The sequence below is a fragment of the Lactuca sativa genome, chromosome 4 (assembly GCF_002870075.4).
Source record: "Lactuca sativa cultivar Salinas chromosome 4, Lsat_Salinas_v11, whole genome shotgun sequence".
Lineage (NCBI taxonomy): Eukaryota > Viridiplantae > Streptophyta > Magnoliopsida > Asterales > Asteraceae > Lactuca > Lactuca sativa.
In genome coordinates, this window is record NC_056626.2 from 389,034,372 (window position 1) to 389,043,413 (window position 9,042).

Below are 9,042 nucleotides of genomic sequence, written 5' to 3' on the forward strand. Positions count from 1 at the left end.
TTCTTCCATCACCGCTTTGCTTTTGGACAGGAGGGCCAACGAACCCAGGCTTGAAACCACATTTTTCTCCTGTAACACGATCTTTTCTTGAGATTTTAGGATGCCCACCAGTTTCGCCAAAGAGTAGGATTTGAATTGCTCATGCGCTTTAACTGTGGACACAACTGCTCTCCACTCAGATCTGAGGCCGTTCGAAAACATAACCTTCTGTTCAATAAGCTTCCTTTCGATGTCATGTTTAATCATCTTGCTAAGAAGATGATTGAAGCGATCGAACGTTTGAGTCACGGTTTCTTCGGCTCCCTGCTTGAATTCACCAAACTCGGACAAGAGTAGGGTTTGAATGGAGTGTTCAAGATCTTCGTCCGTAGAGTATAATTCTCGTTGCCTGTCCCATATTTCTTTTGCGGTTGTGCATGAACTCACCAGCCTGAAAGTATCGGATTGAAGAGCGAATCTGATTAATCTCAACGCTTTGATATTGCACTGGAATTTATCTTTTTCGTCTTGAGTAATATCTTTAACGTCTTTCAAAAGATCATTATACTCCTTCTGAGTTTTAATAATCCTTGAAGTTGCTGAATGAGAAAAGGGTCCATAAACGATTGCTTCCCAGATGAGGTATCCATGGTCCTCAGATCCTATAACATAATCTTCAAAGTGATGTGCCCAGACTTCATAATCATGGGTGTAAAGGATGGGAATCTTCGTTGTTGATCCAATGCTGTTCGAAATATTAATGGGATTGGATTGCGACTCGTCCATACTTGATCGAATAACCTGTTCAAAGATCAGACTTGTAATGTATTAAATTAGGGCAAAACAATAAATACCGAGTTACGTCAATTATGGGATGACGGCTCAATAAATATCAGTAAATGCGGAATAACCCTAATCGAAACCTTTTTCACAGAAAAGAAGTGTATCGATTACACAGCCTCCTGCTCTGATACCAATTGATAAGTTAAAAACTAAGTTGAAGATCGATTAGATCTTTAAAACAGGTAAAATAATAAACGAGTAAACAGCAAGAACACAAGAATGGATCAAAGTGTGTCGAATGATTAATCAACAATCCTCAGCAGAGCTCGATAAAGAACTTCTATTGTAGAGGATTTAGGGTTTACAAGAACGATGAAGAAATAATCTGTGATCTATCGTAATCACTATCAATCATTAATTTAATATGCATGCAAGCATATATATTTATATTAAACCCTATCAGCTCTCGGTTGGACAGGCCCAAACCGGAGTAACAAAACTTGGACTAATAATTGAGCCCAATAGATGCAATACATAAAAACGCTACGCTACCCAACAACAATGGTAACATTGGAAGTCTAGAAAACCTTTCTCTTCCCAATTGAAAGAGATTGGCCATAGTCAACTCGGTTTACAAAATGGTAAAGAGAAAGGCTAAGTCTGTGATAGTCCTGTGCACCGTTTCCAAAGAGTCCATATGTTTCTGTTGCCAAAGGAAGGGCATTGGTTGCGAAGCTTCCTAATTTACCTAAAAGTCCATAAGGATAGTAAAGTCAAATGTTTGACTCTACTTCAGGTAAAGTCCATCGTCTAACTCTATTAAGTTTCTATTCTGAGATTCTTATTGCATGATGTGACAGAATCACATGTTGATGTTTTAAGAATCAAAGAAAAGTGAAGAAACTTAAAGGAAGTATATGCTGATTCTGATCGCAAAGAGGGATTTTTAACGCATGGTTCGGTGATCAGAATTTTGAGCTGTTACTTAAGAGTTGAAACATATTGCTTAGGAATAGATAACAACAAGGTTTTCATATGGGTTGTAAGGATAAGTTTTCCGCAAAGTTTTAAAATAAAAGAAAAATGGTTTTGATTTTATTTATTTTAAGTATCCTTACAATGTAATTTGTGAAAAAGGTTGTTGCTTATATGTTTCTATTGATAAGCGATATGGGTAAATGGATTTGATTCTTTCATTAGTGGTAGTGTCATAATTTACCAAATAAGGAAAGATTCTCATCACCCAAGTTTCAGTTGGATAGAAACTTGGAATCATGCAACTTGTATTGTATGATGAATGGGAAGTTTTCATCTTTGGGAAATTAAGACTAATTCCTTGTTCACATGTACATGTGAGTCAAGTGAAGGACTAAAAGATTGGGTACACTTGGTTGTGTGCTGGTCAGGTCCACCATAAAGGTTGATAAGATTATTCATTATGATTTACTAAAGTTTAGTAAATATGGTTATACTTACAAGTTTAAGTATAATTCTGGATCATTGAAGAGTTTCAATGATAGACAGAATGAGTAAGAAGAATCAAATAAGGCAGAAAGATGAAAGCTTCTCCAATCTGAAGAGATGGGAGAGTACTTGAGTATTTTGTTTTATGATTATCTTAGTGATTATGAAACCATATCACAATTGATCCTCTAAGGACACCTTAGTTCGTTTGTTTGGCTATGGATAGGAATCATGGTTAAATCAAAAGATAAATCATACATCAAAATCAAATCTTAGAGTCATACTCCAAGATTGAGCCATTGAGTGACATAATCTTTAAGAAAGTTTATAACACTTATCAAATGTAGAGTGAGATGTGTCCTACTCTTGTACATTTGAGGTTGGTTAGTTGTGATGTTTTGGATAAAACAAAGACCAACTAAGTCCAATTATGGGAAGTGTTTAACTTGATAAGAATCCGCACTAACTATTGAATATTTATTTTGTCAAGGAATGGTTATTGACAAAGAGAATCATATATGTCAAGAGGTCAGTGGGAGTCTTAAAAAGATCTTAAGATAGGTTCAAGAACTAATCAAGAGTTTTGTTAATCACTAGCCCATGACTTGAGGTTTGTAACCTATTGTGTTGACATATTTTGTGCTCATCCCAATTAAGGTTGGCTTTGCATTGGAGTTTTGAGAGTTCTCAACTGTTTGCATAACAACCTGGAAGCAATGGTAGGATCTTGTGCTGCCAGGTGGCAAGAAATTAAGATTGCACAAGTTTAGTCCATATGAATTTGGAAGTGTCACTAACCTCACTACTAGAAAAATAGCCTTTTACGACGTGCAATTAATGATACACACTGATAGAGGGCGCGCATTTGTGCGTGCTCTAAAAATTAATGTCAGTTTTCCAAAATTTGAAGGATAGAGAACACAAATTTTTGCGTGCCCTAAAATTAGTGTCAGAAAAAAAATTACGGAAGGCACTGATAAAAAAATGTGCGTCATGTAACTGTGTCACTTTATATTTTTTAAAAGAAACACGCGTTTTTAGGGGGGAAAAACGAAATCCAAAAAATTAACCCCCGCCTATTCATCCCAAAAATCCCCCGCCTCTTCGAATTAGGGCATTCGTCTTCATCCACAACTTCCTCAATTCCTAGATCCATCACCTCCACCAAAAACCTAATTCACGGTTCCAGCAAGTTCTTACGCTCTTAATTCGACCATAATGAGCTAACGATTTAGGGTTCTTACCTCCTAGTTATCAATTTGAGCCGATGATTTAGGGTTCTTAAATCCGACCCTAATTTTTTCTCACTCTCGTATTTCCATCTCATTCCTCTCCTTCTTCTGCTTCTACAATCCTATAGCAATGAACCCTAATAGAATTGTGAGGCTGTCAATCCTTTTAAAGCAGCCGTCTTCCTCTACCTCTGCACTCTCTATGCCCTCCCTTTAGAAGCCCTAACCGCCACCACCAATATCGACTCTCTAATTTCCCTTATTGTCTCTCTATTCTGTTATCCCATATCTCCACTTCCTAACACACCTTCGTCTCCACCCTACATCCACTTCCACCATCTCCAACCCTCACATATTCAATTCTCACTCTCAATTTCTCTTAAATCTTAATCTTTCTAGGTTTTCGAGAAAAGCTTTTTTCTATAATCGGATATAAGGTGTATGCCATAGAGCTATACATAGATCATAAAATTATGGAGAATTTAGAAACATGGAAAGGATGAACAACGTCTCAGATCCAAGACGATTCTTTTGTATTCGACTTAATTTGTCAAGGTAAATATCAATTTTCTTATGTGAACTTTTGCGAAAATTGTTGCAGATCATTGAAGAAAGGAACGACCATTGAAGAAAGGAACCTTCATCTTCTTAACCTAGCTCGATTCCTCCAAAATTCTGGTTCGTTTATACTTTTATTTGAAGGAAAATCGCTAACATGGGTTTACTTGATTACTCTATTCAAAGAAACCGAGCATCTTCTTCTGATTTTTTTAGCCGATTTAATCTATTCTGAAGCTTTTTTTACTTTTTTTTGGTTTTGCTATTCCTTCGGCTTCCTGATTTAGTGAAAGTCACTTGAAATTGATATATATACCGTCTTCACTTGCCTTCTAGATCAAGTAATATGCATATAACATTGTGTCAATTTTAATTTCAGTTCCTACAATGCTGATTTTGATGGAGATGAAATGAATGTTCATTTACCACAAGATGAAATCTCACGTTCTGAAGCTTATAACATTGTGAATGCAAACAATCAGTATATAGTTCCAGCAAGGGGAGATACTGTTAGAGGCTTAATCGAAGATCATATTGTCAGTTCTGTTCTTCTCACAATGCAAGATACATTTTTAAACAGTGAACAGTTCAATCAACTTCTTTATGCTTCTGGTGTTTTTAATGGAGGTAATTCAAGACATGGTAAAAATTCATCTACCGATAAAGGCTGCTTTGTGAAGCCTGTTCTTCCAGCTGTCTGGAAGCCAAAGCCTCTTTGGACAGGAAAACAAGTCATAAATTTTATATATACAAGTATAATGACTCTATTCACTTTCAAACATATGTAAATCTTGAAATTTTTAAATCTTTTTTTTGTGCATTGTAGGTGATAACAGCGTTGTTAAATCATCTGACTAGAGGTTATACGCCTTGTATTGTTCATAACAACGTGAAGATACCATAACAGTATTTTCAAAGAAAATAAGATAAGAATAAAAAAATATAAAATGAAAGAAAGAGGTTGTGGAATTATGTTTTGTGGTCAGGTGATTCAGTATACAACAGAAGGGCTTGAAAGAGCTTTGTGGTTGGTTCTAAGTTTTAACCTAACTTGGCAGTTGGATTCTCAAGACTGGTTATCTATCTGCAAGTAACGAGGCAGGAAGATTCTTAACAGAGGAACCTTATGAATAACACAAGAATGGCCTAAGTGAAGATGGTCAGATTAACCACTTGTATCATATAAAAGCAGCTTATAATGCAAATGGAAAGAAGCTTGTTTGATGTCCTTTAGAGGAAAAATAATTTAACTTCAGGAGCAGTGTCATGGACCCTAATGTTGTTTGTTAGTAATTTTTATTAGCACAAAACATTTCCTTTAATTTATTATTCAAGTTCACTTTAAGCAACTCCTGAGATGAAGGGTAGTTATTATTCAATTAACAACATTTCCTTGTATTCTTTTAACTTATTTTCATTATGTTATAATTATTACTATTTGTTATTTAAGACATATAAGTGGAGTGGCTAATTAGAACCCTTTGGTAGAGTCACGTAGGACTCTTTAACCTTTACATAGTGGTTCTAGTTGAAGTTAATGGGATACTCATCATTGAGAATCTGATGAAGGTAAAACTTATGTAATATTATTAAAAAAATTTCTTAATAAATCATTTATATTGCTGCTGATAACATAACCCAAATTTAATTTTGCAGTATGGATTATTGATAAATTCCAAATTTTGGTTCAGTTCAAGATCATTGAGAGATTGGCTACTTCTTATGTGCTGGTAAAATATTCTTACAAGCTTTCTTTCTGACTCATTTTTATAAAATTTCAGAGCCAAACAAGAAATAGTTACTCCATTTTCTAGAAAAAGTAAAAATTTCTAAGTTCTCATGCAGCCTCACTCTTCTAATCTTCACGCTTACTGCCTATATTGTTGAAAAATTGGCATGGCAAAAACGTATTTCAGACCCTGTAAGTAAATTATTCCATAAGGCTAAAATATATTTAAATGTATAAAAAGTATTTTAATTTGATTAGTTCTGTAATTTGTAGGTTATAATCACTTTCCATGTTCTAACAACTACAACTACAATTCTATATCCAGTTTTCATGATTCTGAGGTCAGCTTGTTTATACCATTAGATGCTTTGTACAAATTCATTATTGTTTTTAAAGTCATTTGAAAAAGAAAAATGATATGAGAACATTCCACAATATATTATTATTATTATTATTATTATTATTATTATTATTATTATTAATATTATTATTATTATTATTATTATCATGTGATTTTATAAAGCTATGCAGGTTTGACTCAGTTGTTCTATCAGGCGTATCACTGATGCTTTGGCCAAATATTAATGCCATGAACAACTGACCGATTCCAAGGTACGTGTTAACACTAGCATAGCAGGCAGTCGCCATGAGATTTTTATTTTCCCTGAAAAAAATTCAAATTGAGTTCATAGTCAAAGATAAATGGGCAGGTAAGCCGGGTAGGGTTTGAGTCAAAGTGGGTCGAACAATTTTTAGTAATTCATAAAATACAAATTAAGACTTTGGCTTTGCCAAAAGCCATTTTCCTACATTTCTTTATTTGTCTCATTTTGGGAGTTGAATATGCCAATTATGCTATTTCAAAAATAACAATATATATTATCAAAAGGGACCTAATGTCATTTTTCAACCCTTAATGCATTTCAGTTTTTTAAGTATTTTAATTCTAGTTTTGTGTGAAAACTATATTCACGTAACATAGCTAGAAGCAAAATTCCTTACATATTTATATATTCAATATAACAATATGCTTTGAAAGGTCCTTGTTAACAATATAATATTACATAAATGGTCGATGTCTAATAAAATTCAGAAAAGTGGTCCAGGTTTAACTTAAATTTAATATTAAACGTGATTGAAAATTTACCATTTTAACCTTGTAAAATGAAACCCACATTTTATGTTCCAGATAACAAAGTAAAATCCTACCCCAAAGTTCATAATAATCATTTTTAAACCCACACGATAAGATACAAATTTAAGTACAATTACCAATCTATTGAAACTGTTTCAATAGAAATCCTATGAAGTCTCTAGAGCTATTCTGTTTCAAGGAAGAAGATGCCCAGACACTCCTTGGACAAATAAAATCCATGGATCCTAGAATGCACCCTGGTTCGAAATTAGTTCCTGTTGGTCTTAGCACGGTAAGTAATTTGAATTACGAATCTTTTGTTAGTCGCAATTTAACTGGTTCGAAATTAGTTCCTTGGACAAATAAAATTCACTGATTTTCAACTTGGCTTCGAAATCCTTTTGGGGGTTTTCATACAAGAATCCCTTAACCACGTTGTGATATGATTTCAGTGTGCTAGATGTAATTAAGAAGCTAAAGGAATATGTAGAAGATTTGAATAAAAATATAGAGAAGATTGCTACAAGGGGGTGCGTGTCAAAATATGTCTTACCAGATGAGAACTTTAGAGGGAAGTATGTCTTTCAATTTCCAAATTTGCCCTTATCTATTTTTTAAAATTAGTTTTCATGCTTTATGAGGGTGCTGTAAATATAAAAGTGGCAGGAACAGATATGAACAGCAAGAGCAGCCGGTCACATAGTGTTTTCACCTACAAGATGGAAAGTCATTGGGAAAAGGATTCCATGACTCACCTTCGGTTTGGAAGGTTAAATTTGGTAGACTTGGCGGGTTCTCAAAGGTAATTTGGTAGCTTAAACCATTGAGCTAATTATGATGCGATCCTTTGTTTATTTGTTTTCAGAGGTCAAGTATTGCTATCAACCAATTAAAATTTCGTTCACCAATGGCGTAATTAAGGTATCAATATCATCACTCTTACTTATTTGTCTATATCATTTTCATGAAAATGTTTATGTTGCGTATTATATATTCATATGTCCAATTGTGCTTTCTATATAGCAAATGTTAACCTTGGTTTTGCGTTTTTTGTTCATAGATTACAAACACCAATTTCTTTCAAACAACAGAAGATCTAGAGTTTAATTGGGTGATTAAAGGTAATGGATGTAAATTTGATTCTAGAACTCTCAGTCTACCAACATTAGAGTTTAATTGGGTGATTAAAGGTGATTTTGGTTCTTGAAACGAGACTCAAGATATCATATTTTCGCATGGCTAGAAGCTTTGGAGGAAATGACACTCAAGCAAGAGTAAACACACAGAGACTTGTTGGCACATAGTAAGCTAGATGATGCAATTGTATATAAATGAGTTCATTTTTTTATAACATGATTTACTCACTTTTGGAATAATTATTTGTATTTGACATATTAGTGAAATGAATTATCTTTGTTATTTATGGTATTTTATTTTGTATTATGAGATTTTTAATGTATTATTTAATTTGAAAATTAGTAAATCTATAAATAATATTTTTTTAAACATTTAAAATTATGATACGCAAAAATGTGTGTCATCTTCATTTATGACATTGCCTTTCTTGACAGGCGCTTTCTTGATACACATTGCGTGTCATTAACACGCGTGTCGTAAGGTTACGACATGTGAATGCGTGTCGTCTTCCTTTATGACAAGGTCTTCCTTGATACGCATTGCGTGTCGTAAACGCGCGTCGTCTATAGACAACGCGCAAAAGCGCGCCGTCTCTCTTTATGACAGGGCCTTCCTTGACGCGCATTTGCGCGTCGTCTAAGCCTTTTACAACGCGCAATGAGTGTTGTAAAAGGCTGTTTTTCTAGTAGTGCCTAGTCTTGAGATTATGGTTTTGACAAAATTCACATGGAAAAGAACACATACACCATAAAATCTAAGTGTCATAAGGTTTCTCTTCGATTCATGAAAATGATGGTGAGGAAACGCTTCCACTAAGAAGATATTAAGTAGATAGCAGTTGTGATATTTGCATTCTCATATAGTTAGTGGAGCGTGTGTGGCTAACCGACACACTAACTAGTGAGAATTGCAAAAGGTCTAGACAAACAAGTGAGCTATCTAAGGAAAGGTGTATGTTTTTGATAAAGTCTTATCAAAGCAATCTAGTATTAGAAATATGAACTTTGGTAAGAAAGTCAATATAG

General features: G+C 34.2%; 1 protein-coding gene and 1 long non-coding RNA gene across 2 annotated transcripts; both read left to right on the forward strand.

Annotated features, from left to right (window-relative positions):
• The first annotated feature begins 4,393 nt into the window (after positions 1-4,393).
• LOC111894595 (DNA-directed RNA polymerase I subunit 1-like) lies at positions 4,394-4,920 on the forward strand. The gene is made up of 2 exons (XM_023890675.1): positions 4,394-4,747; positions 4,843-4,920. Exons 1-2 carry the CDS (start codon positions 4,427-4,429, stop codon positions 4,918-4,920), a joined length of 399 nt encoding a protein of 132 aa, XP_023746443.1. The 5' UTR covers positions 4,394-4,426.
• A 2,028-nt stretch (positions 4,921-6,948) lies between these two features.
• Positions 6,949-8,281, forward strand: LOC122197835 (uncharacterized). Its single transcript, XR_006191530.2, has 4 exons — positions 6,949-7,172; positions 7,333-7,801; positions 7,941-8,001; positions 8,071-8,281. It is a non-coding gene; the product is annotated as an uncharacterized LOC122197835 (long non-coding RNA).
• The last annotated feature ends 761 nt before the right edge of the window (positions 8,282-9,042 follow it).